The sequence below is a fragment of the Fusarium mangiferae genome (genome assembly GCF_900044065.1).
Source record: "Fusarium mangiferae strain MRC7560 genome assembly, contig: FMAN_scaffold010, whole genome shotgun sequence".
Classification (NCBI taxonomy): domain Eukaryota; kingdom Fungi; phylum Ascomycota; class Sordariomycetes; order Hypocreales; family Nectriaceae; genus Fusarium; species Fusarium mangiferae.
Genome location: NW_024573930.1, coordinates 1,197,886 through 1,223,852, shown reverse-complemented (window position 1 = coordinate 1,223,852; position 25,967 = coordinate 1,197,886). Strand labels below are relative to the sequence as shown.

Below are 25,967 nucleotides of genomic sequence, written 5' to 3'. Positions count from 1 at the left end.
TATCATGAAAATGGGATGGGGCTGGTCACGGAATCAAAACAGTTAGAAAAGAAGATAGATCGTAGCGATGATATTTATCAACATCTCGTTGGTCTAAATACTGCTTTCTATCGAGTTACTACTTGCTTTTGTGCTGGCCGAGCCGGGATATATCAGTATTTAACACCAGGCAAACCTCTCGTTAGCAATCCAGTCAACCTCCTGATCAGAACCATTGAACCAGTTTAGACTAGCAATGTTGCTGTTTTCTCGGACGATGAATTTGGCCCCGAGGGATTGGATGCCTTCTGTGACCCTTCGCACCCGATCCTCGGGGTTCCAAACTTCAACCTTTGAGCATTTCCATTCCTTGGCCTCCTTCTGGACGAAACTCGCAATGGCTTGGATGCCTTTGGCAAGTATCTCATCTGAGATACTCTCATCTTCGATAACTAGGCGCAATACACGAACGACATTCTTCTCAGGTTGGTCAAGCATGCCGTAGAAGCTGCAAGTCCAGAGAGCCCAGATCCTTGAGCTGGGGGCGTCAGGTGGAGTGTATATGGCACCGTGGACAGTTGGTGTACGGGAGAAGATGTGTTTGCACATAAAGTTCTCCCGATGAATATGCCATTTGATAGTGGTGATATCAGGGACGACTGCAGCGCTGACTTGAGAGGATTTTGAGATCCTGTCTCGAAGAAGTTGCTCATCTCGATCTGCCAGGTCCGGAATATCGTCGAGAGCAATAGGCTTCAGGGATGAATCAGTGATTGGCTCGGTCTCAGTAACAGGAAACTCGAGATATGTGCTCTTGAAAGGCTCCCATCCCACAGTCTGGTAGAACTTGGGTCCGACATCTGACCAAAGGACGGAGAAATCAGCAGCGCCTTCATTCTTGCGCTGTCTGCTTTTCAGCTCATCCGCAATGAGGGACAGCATCTTTCTGGCATACCCCTTTCCTCGATATTCAGGAAAAGTGAAGACACTAGCCACACCGTGAGCAGTTCCATCTCTTGCTTTTCCATCTTTGGTTCGAACAAAGGCCCTTTTATTGTAGGTCTCGCAAGATGAAAGGAGGGGTCTTTCGCCGGGCTCTTTATCTCCATCGGTAAGGATCCAGCTTGTTACGCCACCATCTCGAGCTAGAGGAGCCTCGAGATTATCGTATTCTCTGGCGATATAGTCCTCCATGGACAAGGCGGCTCCCCAATGGGGTTGAGTGCCCTTCCATATGAGCTCTCGTTCAGAGGAGGTGGGGTTTGTAAGTATAAGAGATGGGGATGTGACAGGAGGGAGGGCTTCAGTTGACGCCATTATGAGGTATTGCTGTGTTTAAATGTAAGAGATACTATTGTATTCGACTTTGTTCTGTAAATTTTTAAACTGGAATAATGTCTCATCTCAAGGCGTCTTATACCTCTTGAACGGGAGATGATATTGAGATCTACGCCCTTCTGGAGGCGGCCCCGCATCGGCGGTGGAGCTGGAGCTGGACATTTACCCTGAACACGCCGGATGAGTCTTATATTCCACGCTGCCAAGTATTCGCGACTCGAGTGATATCATTCGATTTCGTAAAATCATGTAATTTTGTTTCTTGTGAGAAGCTGCATTAGTCTCTTGATCTATGCAAGTCTAGAAATTTTGACTTTTGGCTTTTGAAATAGCATATGCTTAGATGATCGTGGAAGGGGGAGTTTCTGTCCAACAATCAGGTACGTGGTGAGGAATTGAAGTGACAAAATGTAAGTGTTTTTCCCTGATCTAGTTGAACCATTGAGCATCATGACAAATTGTAAGCCATGAGAAGCTTGGTGCAAACGGGCTGTTGACTGTTTACGTTTCTTGGGTTGAGTTAATTGAGAGATCGGCAGTAGTGATTTGAATAGGTTTGGATATGAGGGAAACCAAGATCATAAGCAGAGATAATTATATGATATCAATGCTAACCTGGAAGTTTTAATGAAGGGAGCTCTACCTACCTAGTGGTGGGGTTGACACAGATGACATGACACGCCGAGCAGCCTGGTAGTTAGTGAGGGGCACTCTATGAAAACCTCCAATTTATATCCTACCTACAACTCGAGATACCAAACTTCCATTGGACCACACGAAATGGCCTTGCCGCTTCCTTCAGGGCTCACCCCCTCAGAAGTCGCATTTCTATGTGAAATGGAACTCGTCACTGTCGTTCCTCGCCAACGCCTTGAGAGCATTGATCTTCTATCGGTGAGCGCGTCCCTGCCTGTCGCGTTCATACAAGCTCGACGCTGACCTGACCTGTTACACAGGGAACGACACCGACTCTACGGCCGCCGCACAGAAGTAACTTACCTTTATGGCTTGCGATACTCTTAAAGAAACAACGGCGCGCGAATATTGTTCCTCCCCCTTGGCTTCATCCCGATTCGTTACGCGACATTGTCCACCACGAAACCAAGGTCGATCCTAAAGGATGGGCGCCACCACCACCTCCTCCGGTGCGGGCAGATAGCCAAGGAAATGCGAGACGGCTAGATCCCTTTGTCGATAACGATGTAGTACTGTCGCCGCCGTTTCTTCCATCCTGTACATCAGATGCGCCTTCGGGTGCCCTGCCATACCACTGGTTCGAAGTCGCAGAAATGCTCCTCGCCCACGCCTCCGATGATGTTGCTTCCTCTTCAGAAGTCCGTTCGCTACTTCGGGATCTACAAGAAGTCAGAGCAGCAAAGATGCGATCCAGTACCGCTCAACTTGAGGGTGGGGTCGACGGTGTCATGAGCCTACGAGGAGTTGGAGCCATGGAGCTTGCAGAGAGCAGAGGATTCGTCGTCGGCGTAGTAGAAGGTGTGAGGAAACTCGGTGCAAGCACAGAAGCAACACGGAGAGACGAGGAGGAACAAGGTGGTGGTGATGAATCGGATGAGGCGAGCGACGAGGATATGGGACTATGACAACCTTCCATCTAGACTATGAGCGAAGAATTACGAATTCACGAAAAAGGGGTGAAGCATACATGGCGCAATTAAAAGGAAAACGACTTGTAAGTCGATTACTATTATATACCAATTCTTCCCAAAGTTCCTGTTTAACGTCTAATTCAAAACATAGCCCATTGTTTTAAACTCCATGAAATGCCGAACATCGCTATCAACTCATACCTGCGCTGCCGCCTGAGCAAGGGCCAGCCTATGCTTGGCAAGTCGCGCAGGATGGATTCGAACCCTCCCGCCAGCGGGAGGCTGAAGATGAGGTGCCAGCACCTCCCAACTTGCGCCCTGCAACAAGGCTCCCATAAAGTCCTCGCGCATATCCAGTCCTGCCTCTCTCAGATATCTCTCAGGATCAGCAGCTGCTTCATGCAAAAGTTCCTCAGCCTTGAAGAAACGAGCCCAATCCTTGTGCCATTCACTATGACACTGGTGGCATCCTCTCCCCGGGTTGTGAGGACAGGGATGAACCTCGTAACACTCATATCCTACAGAATGAATCTGCTCGTACCAGTCATAATGGCGACGAGCTCTAAGTCCGGAGCCGTGCATACCTGGGATCTCGCTGGATTTTTTAGTTGGCGTTCAGGGAATGAATGGATGTCTTGACTCACGGATCATAAGATGGCCAGATCAGCGGGCTGATTTCACCTGAGGATGGATCGTCCACAGGAGTGGCCATCATCGCGTATGCGACTGACTCGTTTCTCACAGGACTAGGCTCATCGGTAACAGGGGAACCAGAGGTCCAGGCCACAGGTTGCCGAGGCTCAGAGGCAGAGCGTGTGGTCGTGATTGTGGTTGTCGAAGTTTCAACAACCATGCGCGGTGACAAAGAGCGTGCCTTCTTTATTCTTGCTGAGGGAGCGTCCTCATCACCGTCATAAGGTCGCTTACGCTTTCCCACGATGCCTTCTGAGTGGGCGGGCGGAGTGTCCAATCGTCCAATAGACTGAACAGGGGCTTGGAATGAGCTTCTCAGTGGTCCGATAAGGCTGTCGTCCTCCCCACGACCGATTTGAGAAACATATCCGCTATAGCCAATGGCCGGAACTTTGATATCTGCAGGACGACTTGGTCGTCTAGGGCGGCCATCGAGCCTGGGCGAATCAAATCCAGCAAGGCATGTAGAACGGTTCCTGGCCCCGGACATGTCGCTCACCATTGCCCACGCGCCTGTATCATCGCGTACAATGGTGGAAGCGTCAGCGGCCGGCCCTGAATTGTACTCATCGTCGGCCTCATATCCGCTTGGATACTCTTGGGCGGAAGAGGAACCAGCATCAACCAGAACACCTGAGGACCCAGGAGGATCAGAGGGCCCAGAGGGCCCAGAGGGCCCAGAGCATGGTCCTCCTGGCGCATCATCATCATCGTTCCCATCGTCTCCCTCCGAATCTGATGAACTTTCAGAGCCGGTAAATACCGTGTTGTCATCAGTGTCCTCAGAGGGTTCATAACCACTGGTACCTCCGCTTCCACTTGACTCATCCTCAGATCCATCACTTGGGGGATCGCCAGAACAGCCGTCGCCATCGCTTTCATACTCGTCGCTACTCGGCTGTTCGTGACCTGTAGCGATAAGCACGTCTATCTTTATCGTGTCGGGACTTGGATGGTTTGGAGGTGGAGAAGTTCGAGTAGGTGAATTCGGCGAAGAGGATTCTGTGTCCGAGTTTGAGCTCGAGCCGGTGCTCGAGGATGGAATGGCATTGGTTGGCCCAGCTGCCGAAGGCATTGGGGTTCCAGGCGCCTGAGTTTCCGATGAAGGCGAAGAAGATGATGAGGAGGACCCTGAAGTCGAGCTTGAGCTGGAGTGCTCATCTTGATCAGAAGGAAAGGCTGGTGGAGGGGAAGGGGATGTAGATGGCAGGGATGAAAGCTCCGAGCTGGAGCTGGAGCCTTCGCTGAGATGACGGCCCTGACCAGAAGGGCCCGCTGCAGATGACGAAGAGGTTTGTTCCGACCTCGAGCTTGCAAGCTGGTTCTGTCCCGAAACTTGTGCTTCCCGGTAAGCTGCACCGTTATGGGTGTTGAGCTTGATTATTCCCCTTGTTGGAGCTGCAGGCTCATTCTGGCCAGAGGGGGTTGAACCTGGTGAGCTTGAACTTGAACTAGCGGTTGTGCTAGGGCTTGGGGACGGAGTAGCAATTGCTGCAGCAGGAGTTGCAGCGGAGGAAGATGAACTCGCTGCTGCTGTGTTCGAGCTTGAGGGCTGACCCTGGTTTGAAGGGCCAGTAGCCGAAGTGCGGGCAGCGTAATTGAGTTTTAGCCTGACTCTCTTTTCTCTGTTAGCAATATTAGCAGTGCCGCCGAGCCTTTGAACAACATCCTTGAATGGCAAGGGCTCAGGGTCCGCAACTAGGGAACGTCCTTGGCAATCTCTATCAGATTCAAGGCTCGCCATCAGAGGAGGGGCATTGTTAAGCCTGGAGCGGGCTCGGGTCAGTCGCATAGCCCTTGGTTCAGGAGCAGTAGGATTTTGGGGTCTAGGAGGAGGCCTGGGGTTTTGGGGTCTTGGAGCAGCCTTGGCTTTGCCCTTCCCCTTTCCCTTTGGATTCTTGTTCGGCATTATGATTATTGTTGTGAATAGTTTCGATAATAGATTGGGTGTTCGACAAAGCTCTGCTTTGCTAGTAACGTGATGGGTTGTGATACTGAATTATTGAACATGTTTGGAACTGAGAAGACACAGCGTCTCTTATATATTTTCCTCATCATCGTAATTGAATGCAATGATATGTTCTGGTTGTGAACAATGATCTATTGCTTTATGAAGCTCTTTTCCTAATAATCAAAGGCTATGTATTTCATGAACACTGTAGATATCAAAGACAAAGTAGACGCCTTGTCTCAAGATACCATGGACGCTTGAAGATATTTCACGTTCGTTAATGAACAAATATGTGCCAAACAAAGAAGCCGGGTTTCTTTATTCCCCAGGACTAATAAAGAGGCTCAACCACCTGCATTCAGAGCCTGCAACAGATAAGTCATATCATATTCACTGGAATACTCACATGACTGAACGATCTTCATCAGATGCAAATATCTCATATCTGTTGTAAGTGAAACTACATATGAGTGTTGGAATATGTCTATACCACGTCTTAGCTATAGGTTTTCCGCGTAGCCAGTAGCGAATGAGAGGGGAGAAACCCTTTTTGGATGGTTAACGAACTATTGTTTGCCTTGTTTGAATTATGGAATGTGTGATGATGCCTTTGTGCCCCCTAGCTTATGCCGTGGTTCCACCTCTTGTCTCCGATTCATTAACTATGGTTAATGGCCAGTGCATCAATGGGAGTCAATGAGGCTCTTGACTTGATATATTTAATGTTTTCCTTCTTAGACAAATCACTGTATCTGGTGATCTCCCATAGTTGTATTGATGGACCCAACTACCGAAGGCCAGACAATTGCCGAAAAACAAGCCCTGGTTTGAGTTCATCATTATGGCCGCAGCTACCCTAGAAGCTCTCATGATATGTGGCAGCCGTTAAAGCTAACGGTCATGTGACGTACCTGGGCAACCGAATGTGTAAAGACAGAAGTAACATGAGGACCTCTACACAGCCCTGAGAACTACTCGGTAGCACAATCAGAAAATTGAACATTTCGCAATGGTAAGCAAGGATTGATACCTTATATATGAGAGAGAGCTATCAGTCAGGGAAGCATACCTACCTACCTACTTATCATATCTTGGCTTGGATGTATATCGCCTGACAAGAAGCAGGTACAGTTGGGGTAGCCCCTCCCTCATGGCAACCGGGTCTCCACACCGCACTTCCGGGGCAATCACACGACCAAGCCATGACCGCTATCGCCTGAAACGGCAAGTATCTAGGTACCTTACGTGATCGTCATGATATGTACCTTATGTACCTGCCTCGCTCGGATCTTATCTCTCCAGGCAGTTCCGCGCGTCTTCGCCTTCTTCATAACCTCTTCCAAACATCATCTATCTTCTTGCCATCCATCGTTTCAATTATCGCATTTACAGACACAATGAAGTTCTCACAGGCTTCTCTTCTGGCGGCTTGTCTACCTGCTGTCTCCGCTCGCTTCATCGAAACTGCCGAGGCCGACAACGTCATTCTCCAGCCAGACGAGCTGTTCCTGGTCGAGACCGCCCCCGGCAAGACACAATGGGTGACTGAGGAAGAGAAATGGGAGATGCGCCGTGTAAGTCTCCTATTACGCTCTCAGCTCCAGATGGGCCACTAACGATCTACAGAACGGCCAAAACTTCATGGATATCACCGACACACCTTCGCTCGGCTCCAAGCGCATCAACGCCGAGAGCACAGTCACGTTCCCTAAGAAATGCGTCAACCAGGATGATGTCAAGAAGCTCTCCAAGAACCTCGAGAAGAAGAACATGCAGGCCAACCTCGAGAAGTTGACCAGTTTCCACACTCGATACTTCAAGTCCGATTACGGCCTTCAGTCCTCCGATTGGGTTCTTGAGAAGGTCAACCAGATCATCAAGGACGCTGGTGCTGAGGATACTGTTTTCGCAGAGAGCTTCCCCCACACATGGAAGCAACACTCCGTCATTGCGACCATCCCTGGCCAGTCTAACAGCACTGTCGTGATCGGTGCCCACCAAGATTCCATCAACCTCTTCCTTCCTTCCATCCTTGCCGCCCCAGGCGCTGATGACGACGGCAGTGGTACAGTCACTATCATGGAGGTGTTCCGCGCTCTTCTCAACTCCAAGGATGTTGTTAAGGGCAAGGCTCCCAACACCATCGAGTTTCACTGGTACTCAGCTGAGGAGGGTGGTCTGCTCGGAAGTCAGGCTATTTTCAAGTCGTATGAGGAGAATGGCCGCGATGTCAAGGCTATGCTTCAGCAGGACATGACTGGCTATGTCCAGAAGACTCTCGATGCCGGTCAGCCCGAGAGCGTTGGTGTCATTACTGACTTTGTCGACCCTGGTCTGACCAAGTTCATCAAGACCGTCGTCGAGGAGGTACGTTTGTCCAGACTTCTTTGCATGCTCTCATACTAACTCTTATCTTCAGTACTGTAGCATTCCTTGGGTCGAGACCAAGTGCGGTTATGCCTGCTCCGATCACGCTTCTGCTTCCAAGGCCGGCTACCCCTCAGCCTTTGTTATTGAGTCCGCCTTCGAGTACTCTGACCCTCATATCCATGGTACCGATGATAGCATTAAGTATCTATCTTTCGACCACATGCTCGAGCATGCTCGCATGACCCTTGGTCTTGTTTACGAGCTTGGTTTCTACGACTTCTCTGACAAGACCGAGGAGAAGTGGAGTGACCTGTAAATGACTGATATTGTGGAATTGTGTTTAAAGAGCAGCTCTCTCCCCTTTTGGATGGGTTGCCTCAATTCAGTTAGCATGAGCAACGGATTAGATATGAGGATACACGCATAGTTAGCATTGAATAAGACCATCTGTTTGAACCCCCCCGAAACGTACACCAGCAAAGAGCTCACCAGCTAGCCCGGAAGATTGTCTAGAAGGTTGTAATTAAATTATGAATTTCTAACATATAAGTTAATTTGCCCTTTTTGTCTATACCCCTATAAAGAAAAACCCTGAGCGCCACAGATGACCTACTAACACCCCTTGTTTACAGATCGTTTACTGGCCCTGGCCATTTCCATTATTAGGAGGCTGCTGCTGCTGTCCCCAGGGCGACTGGCCGTTCTGCTGTGCTTGCATACTCGACATCAACGCAGCGAAGAATGCCGGGTTGACGAAAGATCCGCCATTCGCAGCCTGTTGTTGACCTTGTGCAGCTGGCCATCCAGGAGGAGGTGGCGGAGCAGCCGCAGCATTGCCCTGAGCAGGTGGTTGAGGCCAACCAGGAATTTGGAAGCCAAAGTTGGGCATCGCTGGTGCTGCGCCTTGAGCTGGAGGTTGAGCACCGGCCCATGGAGCTGGAGGGGCAGCTTGTTGGACATGTTGAGGAGATGCCTGAGGAGGTAGCGAGTAGCCGTCTCTGGGCTGGTTGAAGCCTCCTCTTCCACCACGTCCAGAACCTCGTCCACGACCTCCACGCGCTCGAGAATCGCCACGGCGTCCTCCTCGCTGGTGAAAGTTTCTGCTCGATGGAGGCTCGTAGGTCTCTGTTGTAGAAGGGCCGGAACCATAACCAGGAGGTCGTGCTAGGGGTTTATAGGGGCCGTCATCGTCATCGTCGTAGTTGAGACCTCCGTCCGGTCGAGACTCTTGTCGCAGAGGATGAGGCTCCTTGCCCCCCTTGGAGGGATCCTTCTTCCACTTATCCTTCTTCTTCTGCTTGATCGCTCGCTTATACTCGGCCTCCTTCTCATCGTCTGAGAACTCCATCTCGTCATCGCCGACTTCCTCATCGTGAAGGTTACTGGCATCTGAGCCCTTCATGTTCTTCAGTGGCTCGGTAAAGACATACGCGGCGTGGTCGGTAGGGTAGTACACTGTTTGGCCGACCTCGAGTCCTAAATCTTTGATATCTTGGTCTGATGTGAAGCGCACGGTATACATAGGCTGCAGAACCTTTCCGATCGTATCTGCAATCGCACCGATGACGACTCGCTCAGCTGTGCAGAGCACGGATCCGGAATCAAGAACCTGGTACTCGCCAGGCGTGAATGCCTTGATCAACATCATGTTCTCCACAATGTGCTCTATGGCTCCCAACTCTTCCATCTTCATCTCGGGTGTAATTGTGACATCAGGCTTAGGAATTACTTCTTCAGGAATCTCATTCTTTGTTCGGACCTGGGTGGTTCTTGAACCAGTAGCTCCTCGATCGCCCTCATCATCGGATCCTCCTTCAGCCTGCATGAGCAGGCGCGCGGTCTCTTCAACGCCCAAAAGTTCGTAACCTTCGTTGTCATCAGAGTCTTCGTCGGATGAATCAGAGCTGCTTGATTCTGAGGATGATTCGTATGGAGAAGAGTCGACTTCCCATTCGGGGTTATCGCCCTGGTCGTTCTGAAGTGGTACGGTCTCGGTGTTTTCTGTGGGAGCTGGTTGAGCAGCTTGGGTTGGGTTTAGACCGCCGATGGCGGCCTCGAGGGCGCCTGTGAGAGAAGGAGGGCTTTCGGGTTGATCGTCTGCCATAGCATCTGAGTCTGCGACTGGTGCGGGCTCAGCCTCAGAGGGCTTGGCTTCGGTAGCAGCAGATGCTGAAGGCTGGTCTTTGGGGTTGTTGGGAGCAGCATCCGTGATCTCGGTATCCTGAACGCTTGCAGCAGCAGCAAGAACATCGGCCGGCATGGGTGGAAGAGTCTCGTTGGGTTTGGCCTGGCCGAGGCCGGGGATTTGAAAACCGGACATGTTGTATTGCGGTCGCTTTACTATATAGTGTCTTGAATAAAATGATGGATGGAATATTACTCTTGGCTCATTAGGAATAGATGAGATGGTAAAAACCAAAAGACAGATGTGAATGCGACAGGCGCAAAAGTTAAGATGAAGAAAGGCAGAAAGTTTCAGAGCGCCTCTTCCTCATGGCTAAAAGACCCTTCCATGCTAGCGCTAGCAAGAAAAAATCAAGGTGAACAATAAAGTGGAACCGGTCTTCCGGCGCTAGTACCCCACAACACATGCTTCACCTTCGGTGAGCCACGCGCCTCGGTTAAGCCTTAAAAGGCACCTGCTTTAATAAATGTTAGTGCTAGTGTTAGTTGGGTACCTGTGCTATAGCAGGGCCCCTTCCCCAACTGTTGAAGGAAGCTCCAAATTCCATACCCACCCACATCTTGTCTACCCACTCACTATGACATGACGACAACATTCCTTTCCTTGTAAACCATCATCAACTCACGTCGAAGTCAAAGTCGACAGCAACGATGGCTCCAGGTACAGCTCAACAGTCGCAGCAGCGGCAGTTTGTGCATCCAACCGCTAGTCATGCCAAGAAAAAGTATGTAGAATACCTACCTAGGTATTTCATCCCACTTTGAGAGCTCGCAGTACTGACCATGCCTTTCTCAATTTAGAGCTCCAAGCGCATATTCTATGCAACCGATTTCCGCCTTCTACTGGTTCTTTGGTGCCGCTATCGTTTCCGCCTGGTTCGCCCCGATTCAAGATTGTGATGAGACGTTCAATTACTGGGAACCGACTCACTACTTGTCCCATGGCTATGGTCTTCAGACGTGGGAATATTCTCCAGACTATGCTATCCGCAGCTGGCTCTACATTGCCTTCCACGCGATTGTCGGCAACGTGCGTCGGATATTTCCTCACTCGAACAAGGTGAATTGCATACGATGAAATATACAAAAGAGGTCCATTGACGCCGAATCTTCAGGTTGCTGAATTCTACTTTGTACGGTTTGGGCTGGCTTTTCTGTGCGCCATCACTCAAACGATCCTCTTCATGGTCACCAGTACCACACTCAACAGCCGAATTGGCCTCTTCTTCCTCATCGCGACTGTTGCCAGCCCCGGAAACTTCCATGCAAGCACTGCTTACCTTCCATCGAGCTTTGCCATGTATCTGGTCACTGTTGGAGCTGCAGCTTTCATGAACTGGCGAGGTGGTCTCAAGACTTCCCAGGGAATGTTTTGGTTTGCTGCTGCTGGAATTTTGGGATGGCCCTTTGCTGCTGCGCTTTGCGCGCCCTTCATGCTCGAAGAACTCATCCTGCTTGTATTTGGTGACAAGACAGCGTTGTGGGAAGCATTTGTTCGCATTGGCCGTGGTGTAGTTTCTGCAATCTTGCTTCTTGTGAGTCTCGTATTTACCTGCTTCATGGTAGATCTAACATCTCTAGGCCGGCGACTACTTTGTCAACCTCTTCTTCTACAAGAAGGCGGTTTCTGTGACATGGAACATTGTCAAGTATAACATCTTTTCGTCAAACCATGGTCCAGAGCTATATGGAACAGAACCTTGGACATTCTACTTCAAGAATCTGGCTTTGAACTTCAACCTCTGGTTTGTTCTGGCTCTTGCTGCTCTGCCTCTCTTCATACTCCAGAAGATCATTTCACCATCTGGCCAAGGGTTTCAGACTGGGTTAAGAACCGTCGTGTTCCTCTCCCCCTTCTACACGTGGCTGGCTATCTTCAGCGCACAGCCTCACAAGGAGGAAAGGTTCATGTATCCGGCCTATCCTTTCCTTGCGCTCAACGCAGCCATTTCTCTTCATATGATTTTGACTGCTTTAGGCAACTCTGATCCCAAGTCCCTTGTTGGAAAGATTCCTGCCAAGCTGAAGCTACTGGTTGTTACTCTCACCATGATTCTGTCTATCGATGTCGCTCTTTTACGTGTCTACGGTATCTGGTCCGCTTACTCTGGACCTATGAAGATTTACTCTCCCCTGTGGGATGGAACAGATGGCAAGGAGCCCTTTGGCCGCGAGGAGGATACTGTCTGCTTCGGAAAAGAGTGGTATCGTTTCCCCTCATCTTACTTTCTGCCCAGAGATATGCATGCCAAGTTTGTCCGCTCCGAGTTTAGAGGTCTTCTGCCTGGGGAATTCGCTGAAGCCGAGACTGGTTTCGGCTTTTGGAGCGGCACTTGGCTTCCAACAGCGGGTATGAATGATCATAACGAGGAGGATTTGGGCAAATACACTGAGCTCCCCGCGTGTGCGTTCTTGGTCGACACTCAATACCCAGAGAGAAACGACCCTCTGCCGCCAAATGAACCCGACTACATTGCAGATGAGAAGAACTGGGAAATTGTCAAGTGCGAGCTTTTCCTTGACGCTGCCAAGACACATATGCTCGCAAGGACTCTTTGGGTTCCGGATGCGTCATTCGTCCCGGACAAGTTCAAGAGAAAATGGGGTAGGCACTGTTTGTTGCAGCGAAAGAAGGCTGCTGAACCTGCTGCTGTCAAATAGAAAGCTTTCGGGATTTTGCCAGCGAGCGACTGCGTTGATAGCGAAAAGATAGAAAGTACTTATCTGCCAGATAGATAGACCAGGTCCAATAAAATTGGATAGTACTCAAATAGTTCAGTAGTGCTCATGCATGCATTGTGCGTCACATCACTTCAGGTCTTATCCCTACCGCCTGCTGTGGTACTCTATACCAAACAAATAAGGCGAGTGAGGGCCTCGAAATCCTTGATTTCAACCCATCCAGGCTATTTTCAGAGGGTCATGGTCACACACAACGGCAGAGCCCTAATTTGTAAAAGTGTCTGGTACCACGAAAGGCATGTATCTTTCCGAAGAGCCTCAGGTACCAGCCCGTCGGTTGTATTCATATACTCATGATGATGAGCGATGCTCTCCTTTGATACGACGCTCTTAGATCCACAATCATTGCTGGGATTATGAGTATAGAATCGAGTACTTGCGCGAAGGATAACGTGGTACTGAGCTGGGTTCTTGTCAATACGACCAACCCTCCACATTCTCGAGCCTGGACACGCCTCTTGCCTTAGCGATAACCTTGGCATCAGATCAGTGCTTCAAACTTGGTTTGGAGCAACCTCAGGTGACAAAATCTCGTATATCGCTTGTATGGCGACCAGTCATGTTCGTAATGCAAACATTTCACAGCTGCAGCCTTCGCAATAAAGAAACTGGCAAGTAAGTAAAAATGCAAACAGTCTTGGCACAAAGAACCCAAATAAAACCGATGCTGAACAAGAGTCGTACAGCTGCAGCAGGATTGATGATGTCCAAGACTATTTTCGCCCCCTGAGGTCAGTCGAGCAACTTGTACTTGTATCATGATCTCAGCGGCACATTTGAGTTGAGTTAGGGTCGAAAAAACAAGATTGAAAGGTTTTGATGCAGTGGAGGTCAGCCGAAGTGCTACCGCCAAGGTGAAATGATGCTTTGACTATAGTAATGACACATGTCGATGTCAGTTTGTGATGGAATTTAGCGTAATAGAGATAGCATACAGCAGGGTGCATATGCAAAGGGTGTGTTTGTAGTTTGCAGGGAATGCCAGACGCAGCGCATTCGTATCAGAAAATGCATCGTGAGGAGAGCCTAAACCTCTGATAGCTGTGTCTCTCTGGTAGCCTTACATACTCAAGTGGGCGTGCCACATACTAAAGCAACCGAGTGATCTTGTTGAAGTAGGAATTTTGATATAGATAGATCACCGATTCATGATCGCCACCAAATCAGCACCGACTGCCACTCCAAGTAGTGCATTGTACGTCTGTTTCGTATATATTCTACCAAATCCTAGTCCAAGAACAAGGAGAAGGAGAGTCAAGTCCGATATATTGCCCTAAAATAGCAGAGAAACCAATAAACTCCCTTAAACAGAAATAGAGGTCGAGTAAACGACTAGTCTTCCATATCGAAAACAGAAATATCCGCTCCTGTGTTTAGAAAGTCGAACGTAAATAAAGAGTCATCTTCAGTTCGTGAACCATGATCATGGTACACTGCAGGAATGTCCAAGTATTCCTCTTGGCAGGAAATTCTTGGTCTCTTGGTGAGGTGGTCCGCTTCCTCAGATTGTCGCTTCTGCTGAACAGGCCAGGACATTAAGACTGGGGTGTTGCTTAGTCCGATGCTTTGACCCAAGTTTGTAAACCACGGTGAGCCGCTGGCCGAGTCCTCCAGTGGCTGAGTAAACGGCAAGAGAAGAGAAGAACTTGAGACGGCTTCACTGATAGAACTAACTGTTGAAAAGTTCTCTTGACCTGGCGGTGTGTCTCTAAAAGAGCTCACCACACTTTCCTGTAAAGAGCTGGATGATCTTGTTGAATGCAGGCTTGGCAGGTCGTTGAAGGCTAAAGAAGGGGTGTTGTTTGCTTCAGGCGATCGTTTCTGGCGCACAACTCTAACCAATAGACCCAGGATCCTACTGAAACTTAATGCGAGGTTGTCAACATGGGCTTGCTCGGCAGCCGTTGCAAATCGATCCCGAAGAGCTTCCAAAATTGTTATTTCCTCTTCTGGCCGATTGGGGGTGCCATCCGCTTCTCCTATTGGCTGCAATAAGGTATCTTTAGCAACTATGAAAGCAGCCGCTAGTGGGAAAGTTGCAGCCAACCGAGTAAGGGATGAGGTCGCAGACTCATCACTTCCAGACACAGCGGGTTGACTTCGACAATTTCTCTTCGCCTTTCTGGAGCTAGCTTGGTCGAGAGATTTGTCTTGACCTAGTATCTCTTTCAAAGTCTCAGAAATACGTAAATCTGGCTTTGTACCTGTAGCCAGTAAGAAAACAAGACAGCATGCTTTGGCATCCTTGAACGGCTGAGTAGATCTCGTGTCACCATTATCTTTGCTTAAGCAGATCCTTGTTGCGAAGAAAGATAACATGAGAGAGTGTGTTTCAGTGGACGTCAAAGCCATCTGCATGATGCTATGAGTCGAGGACCACTGTTCCAATCTTTGTTGTAACTGTGCCAGTACCTGGTGGTGCCTCGAAGGATGTAAGTTGGGTGCACCGGCCGCATGGAAGGCCTGGTAAACTTCATCCTGAAGTTTCGCAAGCTCAAGGCGGGCTAATAAACCGGGTGTTCCTGTTCCGGTCTCGTCAAAGGAAGGGGGGATGCCGGAATCATAGCCTGGTAGCCAGGCTGTAGACCCACGGAATATTGCAATGTTTTTATCTCTGATATATAATGATCTAAAAACCTTGTGTCGTTCCAATATGTCTTCGGGTGGAAGGCCATCGGAAGATGCATTGCTTTGATGAAGGCCCATGGTGCGAGCCAGCAGACAGGCTTGGGCGAAGACGAGTTCTGCAAGCGAAGTCGTGCTGTACTGCTCGGCCACGTAACTCTGCCGCAATAGTCAGTTCATTTTCACAATAAGAGTCGAGATGGATCTTACTAAAAGAGCGAGTGCTTGGACATTGACGAGCCTTGGTGTTAAGAATACTCGAGGGTTATTGACAGCCATTTTCAATGTCTGCAGGAGTGTTTGGACAAAATGGCTGTTGCCCTGAATCGTGGGTTCTTTCTTGATGCCGAGAAGAATAATCACATTGAAACAGACAGCCCAACCTTCATCTGCAGGCCCAATAGGTTGTGAATAGATTCGGTCGACGTGGGGTTGGAAATTAGATCGCACAAAGACATCAGTTGCATAATCGACATTCTTGAAGAAAGGACCGATGACAAGGCTGAGGAACTGTCGAGGTGGGAGACATATACCGACAGGATGAGACAGCATGTCTAAGTGAGGCTCGTTACTTGCCTCATTGAGCATCTCTTGCAAAATCATATGCTCAGAAACAGCATTCCCCCCAGAGTTATTGTTCTCCGAGGCACAAAATAATGGATGGTCGCTAAATTCCTTGCAAAGGGCATAAAGAGAGCATGGTCCATGATAACGATCAAGTGATTGTGATGTGTTTCTGACAATATGACGGTTTGTGTGGGGGGTTGACGTCGGATCCGTCACAGAATGGTTCTCGAGGATCCATTCCTCAGCAGGAAGGGATAAAGATCTTACACTACTCCCACCTTTGACGAGTGATGTCAAGTCAGAGAGATCATTCTGGATGCTGTGCAGTTGGCCTTCGAGCGTCTCGAAGTTTTGACACCTGGAACACAAATAGGTTTGTAAGCCTTTGTGCACCAGTCATGGGGGAAACAAATGGCGCTTCCAGACTCACAAGAGTTTGACATGATTGACGCGCTTGCTGGGAGACGAGTATCGACACTCAACACCGTCTCGCTTGCAACTTTCGCATTGCGGCCGTTCTCTTCCACATCTAATTTTCCGTGCTCGGCAGTGCGCACAAGCCAAGTCGTGTGTTGACCACATTTGCGGCTGTTTCCTTTCTCGTCAGTCAATGCTAGCAAGTTCATTGATGCTTTTAAACAAACCTCTTTGCCCTGGTTATTCCACATTTTGTTCTTGGTTGCAGATTAAAAAGAGTCAAAAGCTCCGGGATTCGATCAGTTTTCAATGAAAGATACAAGGATATAGATGAGTGGTCAAGCACTGGATGCATACAGTCATTTGACAGGTCTGAAAGAGGGGGAGCAGACTCGTTAGGAGGACAAGAATCGCGGTACGACAACCGATACCATTACGTGAGAAATTATCTTAAGAAACAGGTCAGCGAAACGTTCAAAGGAACGGTTTACCCCGAGGAAGATGTGGAGGTCTTGTCTCCCCCACGGCAAGACAGTGGCTTGCTCGCTGGCATAATGATGATCAAGGCCGCGATACCGTCAGCTCCATCGGTACAAGCATACAAATCCGTGTACATCCATGGTAGCTTAGTCGATGGATTCGAGGTTACACACTTCGTCATATCGTAGGTGACCCCGTACGTCTTTGCCTAGCTATTGGTATCGCTACATCTTGCGTATGGGCGCCGGACTCGGGGGCGCCGCTCTGATGGCAACACAGAAATGTCTTGCAGAAAATTGGCGCTAGAGTCTTAACAAGGGGGGTATTAGAGGTCTCGTGTTTGTAAGAAAACAAAGGATTACAAAGAAGAGCTCTTCACTTGTAAACGCTTTGATGGAGGTTGAAATGTATGAGCCAAGTTCAGCAGTCAGCTTTACCCGGATGAAAGGAAGGTGTGTACTTCCTACCTACCTACCTACTTACCCGTATTTTGCATTGAGGTACGTAGTACTTGACCCAAGCTAAGGTACTCCTTCCAACATTAATTGTAACCCGACGTAGGTATGGAAGTAGCGGGCCAAGCACCTTCTTTTCAGATACCAACCTTAAGGGAGGTACGACTTACACAGGCCCCCAGAATTACTTAAGCTTTTGCGTCACATCAAACTCGGGCTTGGTGATCTTGGCACTTTTGTCCTTCTTCATATTCCATCAACAAGGCTTGAACAACTCATTGGAGACTTGACGATTGTCGATTTTACAAGGATCCTCCGTTTTTGCATACACGAAGTAAACGACAGCCTATGATGATTTGCGGTGCTCATCCTTGCCGCGGCGGGCTAGAAAAGCTGAAGATTGCACTGCCGGCAGATGTTTCACGCACATGCTACAGGGCCAAATATGGCGCTATGCATCCTTTGACAGACATCCTGCATTCATAATGCCTGGTTTACTCTGTACACGCCTCCATTTCTCAGTCAGAGAAATGGCCGAAGAGATCGCCTAAGAGCAATAGAATACGCAATCAATCACTTCATACTTATACCGATTTCGAGTTTCGAGAATCGAAAGGTCTGGGCCATTGAACATTGTGTATCGACATAGTAGCTCAACTTCTTCCCTGTGTCCTATGCCACATTGTCGAGGGTCTGTCTTGAACTGCCCAAAAGCTTAATCTGATTCTTGACCACGGCTCTAATTCTGCAACTGGGTGAGAACGATACGAGCATTAATTGGGTAGAGCTTTGCGAGACGGCAAGGCTGAGCTGCTGTTTGTCCTTCCGAAGCATATTTCAGGTCGAACCAGTCGGAACTGCAGGCAGCTTAGTATGACAGAGCCGCGCACCGGGGCGGAATGTTGGAATGATGTAACACTGAACATGCTTCAGTAAAAAATAAACGATAAGCATGAGCACAAAGAGACCAAAGCCTGCTCACCGAAGACTTCAGATGGTGAAACCAAGGGTCTGACAATGGCCGCAGTCTGTTGTCACAAGCAAAGTATCAATATTCAAGAATGTTTCAAAGAAAGAATACAGTCAAAGGCTGGATTTATGTGCAACAGAACGACCAAGACCTCGTTCAAAGGCAGTTTTTTTCAACGTCCTGTGCCAGATTCAACCTAGGGAGCTTCACGAGGAGACGTATTGGGTGAGCATCGTATCCATTACTGTCCTACGAAGAAACGAGACAGAGATAAAAGAGACAAAAGGGAAAATTTGTCAGATAACCACAAAACCCCCCATTTCCCTCCTCATGGAAGTGTTGGAGTGCCACACGGGGATCTGCTGGCGGGATCCTTGCATGCTGATCGACAGCCATTACAACTCGCATCGAAAATGACCAGGAGGCTGTTTTTTTAATATCCCCAACGAGGATAATTGAACTTCTCGAAACTTCTTAACGGCAAAATGGATCCTGAAATTACGGTGATGGCCAGCCGGTTCGAATGATCTCGCCATAATCAAGCCAGCACCGGCTGAACAAATAAGCTTCAGATTGGAACTATTTCATACATGCCAAAAGTGCCTGTTCAATGTCGATGATATGAGTCCTCATTTTGCATATACGGAATGCTGCTCACTGAATGGACTGATGAGGATAATCACCGATATCTTTAATGTTGCCGCAATGGGAACATCTACCACGTGGAAATAAGGCCGAAGTCTATCGGGCACGCCTACACACATTGGATTCAGGTACTGAGAGCCGCCACCAGGAAGCCAAGGATCGATCCCGCGTTAGGGGGAGCTGGTGGAATTGAGGGTGTGGTGGCTGACAGTTTACAACATCACGACAACATCCAAAGAAACATACGGGCTAGGAGAAGATGAACAAAGTTTCATCAGTCTTACTCCCACAACCCATAGGCTCCGTTCTCAAAAATCAGCATAAGTGGGGATTAAACATCCTGTCATGCCGAAATGCCGGCCGCCGGCTTACACGGCCTTCCTGATACAATGGCACGGATTGCCTACATTACATTGACGGAGCAAATACCCTCCGCGCTGCAACGGATGAGGCTTACGCGGGAACGGGCCGGTCTGACGCAACATGCGGGTTTTCTCTTCCAGCCTTGGAAGTGTTTCCGAGTGGTATAAACACGCCGACGAGAAACTAGTCAGGTTGGAATAAGAACAAGTCGGGCACAACCTGGGGCTGTGACCAGTCGGAGATATGCTTACTTCTATGAACCGCGACGACTGATACGGAAGCGGCAGGAACAGGGTCTAAGCCGCGAGGCCAGATCACGGCTTACTCTCTCAGCCCTATGAACTGATCAATCAGCGCTAATAGCATCGGTGTCACTGCTGACATGAGGCCTTGCTCATTCCACAGTCACTCGGCTAGACAGGCAACGACTCTAGGTATCGAAAAGAAACACAACTTCTGAAACGGAGTTGTTTCTCAACCCGTCAGAGGTTTTCCTTTGGAGAATGATAATCTGCAAGGACAACCATTGCGAACGCCACATTCAGCTCCTTACATGATGATCGTTGGCTAGATTTGAGTATGTTTATCAGACGGACTTTGGGCCTCGGTATCGCGCTCTCGCGCTTTCTTCCAAGTCCGAAGGTTGTTTGACGCATATCAGCTGATGTGGCGTGTATCCCGGTTGCGTTTGAAGACGTTTTATGGCCAAATAATATCTAGGCGGTGATAAGCATTTTGCGCTTCTGCCCTATAGAATTACATGCCACTCAATCCTCAGACATATTATTGCTTATCTTGGAAAATCTGACTCAAAAGCCACACCCTGTTTGATGGGTTCTTTTGTTTTTTATGTCAGATTAGTCAAGAACGGAAAGTATGATGAGTGACATGCTCTACATTGAGAGAAGCATGAAGCCCAACATTCAGCAATAATTTTGGTGGCCAGTCATTTACGAAGCAATCAGTGGATATATACTTGTTACTGACGTTCTATACTTTCAAATTCTCAATGTTACCTAACGGCTCTTATTGGTATTGTTTGCTTTCTATTGCCCGAATGAGATTGATGCCAAACATAGTTGCCATCGTTGGCAGCAACCTTGGAACCAATACGGATCTAATCACCTGGAGAGAAAGCAACAAGCATAAATCGGCCCTAACTCAACTTTATGTCCGCGAACTAATCGCGGATATAAACAAATATCGGCCCCAAAACCTCAAGGTTAGTCTGACAATACCAACAGTGAGCATCGAGCTATATGCTATCGATGACAGATTACAACCCACCATCTCTTTTAACGAATCGGACTACTACCACTCACCATCTATTTCATAAGTCTCGAACTCATCTCTGCATAGATAATGCAATGTTTGCTGTCAACAGTTGCTTCATGAACCCCATGTCTATCTCCCCAAGCAATGTCACACAAGATTGCGCGCGACACGGCAAACTTGTTCTCGCCGATCCCGATTTTCTGTACAACTCAAACCAGAGCCCTCCCGTCTTTCAAGCATTGCTGGCCATCATATCAGTAATCCTAAGCGGTAAACGAGGAGACCAGACCTTCCGTGTTGACGAGATGTGCCCCCACGAGGATACTGAGTGGCAGGGAGACTGACGTGCATATCATTGACGGGATACTACGTTGTGATGTCACGACACAACTGCAAGAGTTGGCAGGGAGATACTAAGTGATGCATGTCTCTCTGGTTATATGGATGTCGTGGAGTATGTTCATGTAGTATCACCAAGGAAGTTGTTGTGTTGATAGGTCAACGATAATCGGACATAGAAGATCCCCCGATTTCATGTCTAGAGCACCTTGAGCTGTTCTCAGTAAGTGAGACAAACATGCAGATTCGGTTGACTGCTACAGGCTAATAATATGCAGAATGAACCACAGAGTTAAGTGGCATGCGAACTTTGCTGCAAAAAATCTCTACCATGGCAGCGGAAGCTATCCCAGTCATGACGGTCCAAGAGCATAGCAGACTTCAAAGCGGTGATCTCTGCAACCTGTGTATCTTTCCGTATGTCTGGAAGACTCATCCTGGCAATGATCGTAACTCTTCTCCCCGGTCTCCCAAAACTGTCAAAGCCCCGTTCGGGGAGGTAACAATGAGGCGTTGTTTAAGCTACGCACTGAGACATACAGACGGCATTATATCGGCATATGTTGCAGCTCCGATACGATACGGATATCATATATCGAATTGTATTTCAACCGAAACATCAAGAACTCCGCCAGTCTATTGTCCCGTTTGTTTTTGTTGGCGTTAACCCCTGAATAGGAAACTTCTGTGCTGTCTATTCTTGACCTGCAGGCAAACGGCATTCTTTGTACAAGAGCCTGTCTTTGTACTCCTTTATCGGAGATTATATGACACAACATATCTCTCTCCTCCAATTCAGGGTCCACGCAGCATAACGCCGCATAACCAAAAACCCTGTCTGTTCCTCCGCCATCACCTGCCTTTATAGTGTCTCACAGCTTAGCGGCGATCTCGAGAAACTCGCTCTTCTCCTGCAATCGGCGGGTAGTCGATGGGGACTCTATTTTCTATCTGCCCAAGGTGTCGAGTTACACAATCTGCTTTGTGAGAGGATAACCCCATATCCTGGATGAATGACACTTTGATAAAATGATGTGCTTATCACTGCAGATGTTTCATATGTCAGATCGACGATCATACGCTTGTTTCCTGGTAACATGTCTCGGTACAGTTGGTATGGTAATTGATTATACTAAGGAACAATGTACTCAACCCAGCTGGGAGCCAAACGCATGTATATTGCCTGACAAAATCAAAAATAACTATGGAAGGTCCAAATGTTAAGGAAAGGCTTTGAACTATTCGTAACACAAGATCAATCGAACTCGGAGTGTGACTCCACGATGTGCTTGTCTCATACCAGCCACACTTAAGTCCTTTGAGACCCCTTCATCATGATGCCGGACTTTCAAAGAATAAGAAAGCATTATTCGGCCACCCCCTACTTCACAGTTACATTTTATAAAGACCACTCATGAACCAGAAATGGACTCTCTCATATGCCGTCAGGTTTGGGCCTAATGAAGTAATCTAGGCGCCGGTGGAGGTAGCGGGGTCAACAGTAGTGGTTGCAGTCGTAGTACCCGCGGGGCTAGCTGATGAAGTCGTAGGAGTGTCATCGACGGGGGCGCCATCGACAGCCGATGAAGTGGTGGCTGTTTCAGTCGCAGAATCAGTAGAATCTGCAGTAGGCTCTGCAGAATCAGTAGGATCAGCAGAAGGCTCTGCAGAAGTGATGGCAGCAGACGAAGGGTCTGCTGACGAAGTTGAGTCTTCGGCAACAGGGGCTGTTGTAGCAACTGTAGTAACGGTAGTTGTGACAGTTCCAGTAGCGGTGGCAGAAGTTGAATCAGAAGAGACCGGTGCTGGGGATGACGTAGGGTCTGAAGCAACAGGATCGCTAGTAGTACCCACAGGTGCTGCTACTGTGGTCGTGGTAGTGGCAGCCCCTGAAGCGGCTCCAGTAGCTGCGGATGTAGTGTCAGAGGAAGCCGCTGCGGGAGAAGAAGTAGCCGCTGAAGCAACAGGTGAGCTAGCGGCACTCGTAGTATCCGTTGTAGCTACTACTACGGTTGTAGTAGTTGCGGCTCCAGAAGCACTGGCTGGGTCGGAAGAAGCAGGGGCTGGTGAAGCGGCGGGAGAAGACGAAGGAGTCACGCTGGCGCTTGTGGATGCGGGATCAACAGTGGATGTCACAGTGGCAGTAACAACTACTGTAGATGTTGAGTCAACAGTGTCAGTCACTACAGAAGTCGCATCGATAGTCTGAGTCTCGGTGCTGGTCTCTGTAGATGTCACATCAGTGGGAGTTTCGGTAGCTGTTACAAAGACAGTTTGTGTTGTTGTCACAGTGGCCGTGCTTGTGTCAGTAGCATTGACAGTTGCAGTGGTGAAAACAGTGTCGGTCTGGAAAGCCGTGGCCGTCGTGTTGACTGTGGCAGTACTGTTGACAGTTGAGGTCACCGTATCAGTCTGGAAGGCTGTAGCTGTGGTGTTGACTGTTGCGGTAGTATTGACCGTTGCAGTGGTGAAGGCTGTATCGGTCTCGAAAGCAGTGGCCGTAGTATTGACAGTCGAAGTCACTGTATCGGTCTCGAAAGCAGTAGCAGTAGTATTAATAGTCGAAGTCACTGTGTCAGTCTGGAAGGCGGTGGCTGTAGTGTTGACAGTTGAAGTGACAAAGTCTGTCGCAGTGGTGTTGACTGTTGCAGTAGTGAAAGCCGTATCGGTTTCGAAAGCAGTGGCTGTAGTGTTGACAGTGGCAGTGACGAAATCCGTGGCTGTGGTGTTTACAGTTGCCGTAGTATCAACAGTCGAAGTAACGAAAGCTGTGTTGGTCTCAACTGTTGTAGCAGTGACGTTGACAGTTGAGGTAGTGTTCACCGTAGCAGTGGTGAGAACCGTATCAGTCTCAAAGGCTGTCTCTGTAGCATTGACAGTAGAAGTCTGAGTAACAGTAGTCGAGTTTGTGACAAAGACAACAGTTGTAGCCGTAGTAGCCTCAGTGGTGAAGTCAGTCTCTGTGGAGGTGAATAGCACCGTAGAGTTAACTGTAGCAGTCTCGGTGCTGGTCTCGACATCTACCTCAGTAGTCGTGAACACGGCTGTGTTGTTAACAGTGTCAGTCTCGGTGCTGGTGACCTCCTCTGTCTCTGTAATGGTAAAGACAGCAGTCGAGTTGACAGTTGCAGTTGTGGTGGCAACGTCCACATCAGTCTCTGTAGACGTGAACACGACCGTTGAGTTGACAGTAGTAAACTCAGTCTCTGTGGCGTTGACAGTTGCGGTACTGGTCGTAGCAACAAGATCCACCTCTGTGGAGGTCACCACAGCCGTTGAGTTAACGGTATTGGTCTCAAACACGGACTCTGTCATTGTAACAGTGTCCGTCGCCGCATCAGTGATATTCTGCGTCGCGGTAGTAGTCACATCTATGGTTGCGGTCGAGACGCTTGCTAAGGTGTTCTGTAAGTAGATGCTCTGTATCTTTCATGGCTCTTTTGCTACTTACCCGGTGGGCAGGGGACTGCAAGGGCAGACTCGGCTGCCAGAAGGCCGAGGCCCACCAGAGTGTTGAAACGCATTGCTTCGAAAGAGCTGTGCCGTGTTGTAGAGCTTCAAAGGAGGTTGATAGAGAAGCAATGATCTCTCAGGGTCAATGAGATTTTATAGAAACATGGTCACTTGATCCTGCGAATAGGACGCCTTGTCCGATTGTGTTGTGAGTTGAGAGCCATGGCGTCTACCTCCCCTCAATAATCGGACCATGTAGAAAAGCTATTGTCCTATCATTTTGAACCCCAGATCTTTTCCCGCCAATTCTTGGCCTTGAATGTGTGTTTGTTGTTGAAAAGATGTTTATGGCGTTCGCGTATTGAGTTGATTTGGCCGAGGACATATTCGATACGGGAAAGAGGCTGATAATACGAATTTTTGAACAACAAAATTGATTGCATCTTATGTTGAGGCCGAACCTTGAGGAAGACTCCATGCGGAGATGTTGAGCATTTAAGGCTCTTGAGGATATGTCATGTCTGGGTGAGATTGGAGACTATAAGAATAATATTTCGATACAGGCACGCGGTTGCCCAATCTGGAATGGAAATGGAGCTTTTGTACTTTAGAGTCTTCCTTCCTTCCTAGGTATGAGGTTTGAGTTTCCTGTGATCGTTGAGTTGAAGGTTGAGGGAAGGTTGAGGTTAGGCGGATGAAAGTGGGACGGCTTCCGGCGTTTACAAACTGAGTCCCCGTTAAGCCCCACCCCGCTCCGGGTCCCGGCTCCGACATTCACAAGTACCACTAACTTACCTTGATAGTGCTTCACAACCCAAACAGTCTTATATAAGCATAACTATTTCGTTAATAGGGAATTGATTGGGTGTGCTCTCGTATAAAACACATCGCTTATAGCTATTATACTTTTATGTGGCGTCAAACGTTCAACTCCCGGAAAGCCAACAGCCGCGCGGTAAATTTCAACAGACTCAATTGCCACCTGCCGTTCTGTTGAGAGAAGATCAAACTACGGGTATAGAGAAAGCCAATCAAGTGGCCGACAACTTGTATAGAGTTCGTAACCTCCAGATATACGGAGGAGTCAATGTCAAGACTACCCAGTGGGGATTAAGCTATACCCGTCACGCTTTGAAGCATCATTGGCGGTGAGGATGGAATCTATCCGCGTTATCTGTTTAATAGTAGGAGTATTCTCGATTAGGGCAAGATCCAATAATACTAAGGTATCTATCAACTTACTTATCAGATGCAAAGATAGTATTTCGTCATTCGGACTTGCGGATGCTGACTAAATTAGCCTGCCCCTCCCCCGCGTTTTAGGACACTTAATGAAGCTGTCACCTCATATTGAGGCTACAAAGCTACACTCACTCAACATAATATAGCATAACATAACACAGCCAAAAACTCAGTTTCCTTCTATTAGCGCCCAAATCTTCTTTCCACTGGCTTTAAAATTCGCCCGTTAATCCTATTTATTCTTCTATTATTGGGTTTTCTGTTGTTTGTGG

General features: G+C 48.5%; 8 protein-coding genes across 8 annotated transcripts; 3 read left to right on the top strand and 5 right to left on the bottom strand.

Annotated features, from left to right (window-relative positions):
* Positions 1-159: 159 nt before the first annotated feature.
* On the bottom strand, positions 160-1,296 carry FMAN_02496 (uncharacterized protein; the record flags this gene model as incomplete). The annotated part of the gene is made up of 1 exon (XM_041820065.1): positions 160-1,296. One exon carries the CDS (start codon positions 1,294-1,296, stop codon positions 160-162), a length of 1,137 nt encoding a protein of 378 aa, XP_041685982.1.
* Positions 1,297-2,097: 801 nt separating this feature from the next.
* On the top strand, positions 2,098-2,918 carry FMAN_02495 (putative DNA replication complex GINS protein PSF2; the record flags this gene model as incomplete). The annotated part of the gene is made up of 2 exons (XM_041820064.1): positions 2,098-2,211; positions 2,274-2,918. The coding sequence occupies 2 exons, from the start codon at positions 2,098-2,100 to the stop codon at positions 2,916-2,918; spliced, it is 759 nt and encodes a 252-aa protein (XP_041685981.1).
* A 201-nt stretch (positions 2,919-3,119) lies between these two features.
* Positions 3,120-5,526, bottom strand: FMAN_02494 (putative SRP40-Suppressor of mutant AC40 of RNA polymerase I and III; the record flags this gene model as incomplete). The annotated part of the gene is made up of 2 exons (XM_041820063.1): positions 3,120-3,519; positions 3,569-5,526. The coding sequence occupies 2 exons, from the start codon at positions 5,524-5,526 to the stop codon at positions 3,120-3,122; spliced, it is 2,358 nt and encodes a 785-aa protein (XP_041685980.1).
* Positions 5,527-6,965: 1,439 nt separating this feature from the next.
* FMAN_02493 (uncharacterized protein) lies at positions 6,966-8,254 on the top strand (the record flags this gene model as incomplete). Its single annotated transcript, XM_041820062.1, has 3 exons — positions 6,966-7,142; positions 7,195-7,935; positions 7,988-8,254. The coding sequence occupies 3 exons, from the start codon at positions 6,966-6,968 to the stop codon at positions 8,252-8,254; spliced, it is 1,185 nt and encodes a 394-aa protein (XP_041685979.1).
* A 321-nt stretch (positions 8,255-8,575) lies between these two features.
* Positions 8,576-10,258, bottom strand: FMAN_02492 (uncharacterized protein; the record flags this gene model as incomplete). The annotated part of the gene is made up of 1 exon (XM_041820061.1): positions 8,576-10,258. The coding sequence occupies one exon, from the start codon at positions 10,256-10,258 to the stop codon at positions 8,576-8,578; it is 1,683 nt and encodes a 560-aa protein (XP_041685978.1).
* Positions 10,259-10,773: 515 nt separating this feature from the next.
* Positions 10,774-12,783, top strand: FMAN_02491 (uncharacterized protein; the record flags this gene model as incomplete). The annotated part of the gene is made up of 4 exons (XM_041820060.1): positions 10,774-10,847; positions 10,924-11,182; positions 11,238-11,657; positions 11,704-12,783. The coding sequence occupies 4 exons, from the start codon at positions 10,774-10,776 to the stop codon at positions 12,781-12,783; spliced, it is 1,833 nt and encodes a 610-aa protein (XP_041685977.1).
* Positions 12,784-14,196: 1,413 nt separating this feature from the next.
* FMAN_02490 (uncharacterized protein) lies at positions 14,197-16,724 on the bottom strand (the record flags this gene model as incomplete). Its single annotated transcript, XM_041820059.1, has 4 exons — positions 14,197-15,648; positions 15,700-16,414; positions 16,487-16,644; positions 16,701-16,724. 4 exons carry the CDS (start codon positions 16,722-16,724, stop codon positions 14,197-14,199), a joined length of 2,349 nt encoding a protein of 782 aa, XP_041685976.1.
* A 5,746-nt stretch (positions 16,725-22,470) lies between these two features.
* FMAN_02489 (uncharacterized protein) lies at positions 22,471-24,524 on the bottom strand (the record flags this gene model as incomplete). Its single annotated transcript, XM_041820058.1, has 3 exons — positions 22,471-23,940; positions 24,025-24,395; positions 24,452-24,524. 3 exons carry the CDS (start codon positions 24,522-24,524, stop codon positions 22,471-22,473), a joined length of 1,914 nt encoding a protein of 637 aa, XP_041685975.1.
* Between the last annotated feature and the right edge of the window lie 1,443 nt (positions 24,525-25,967).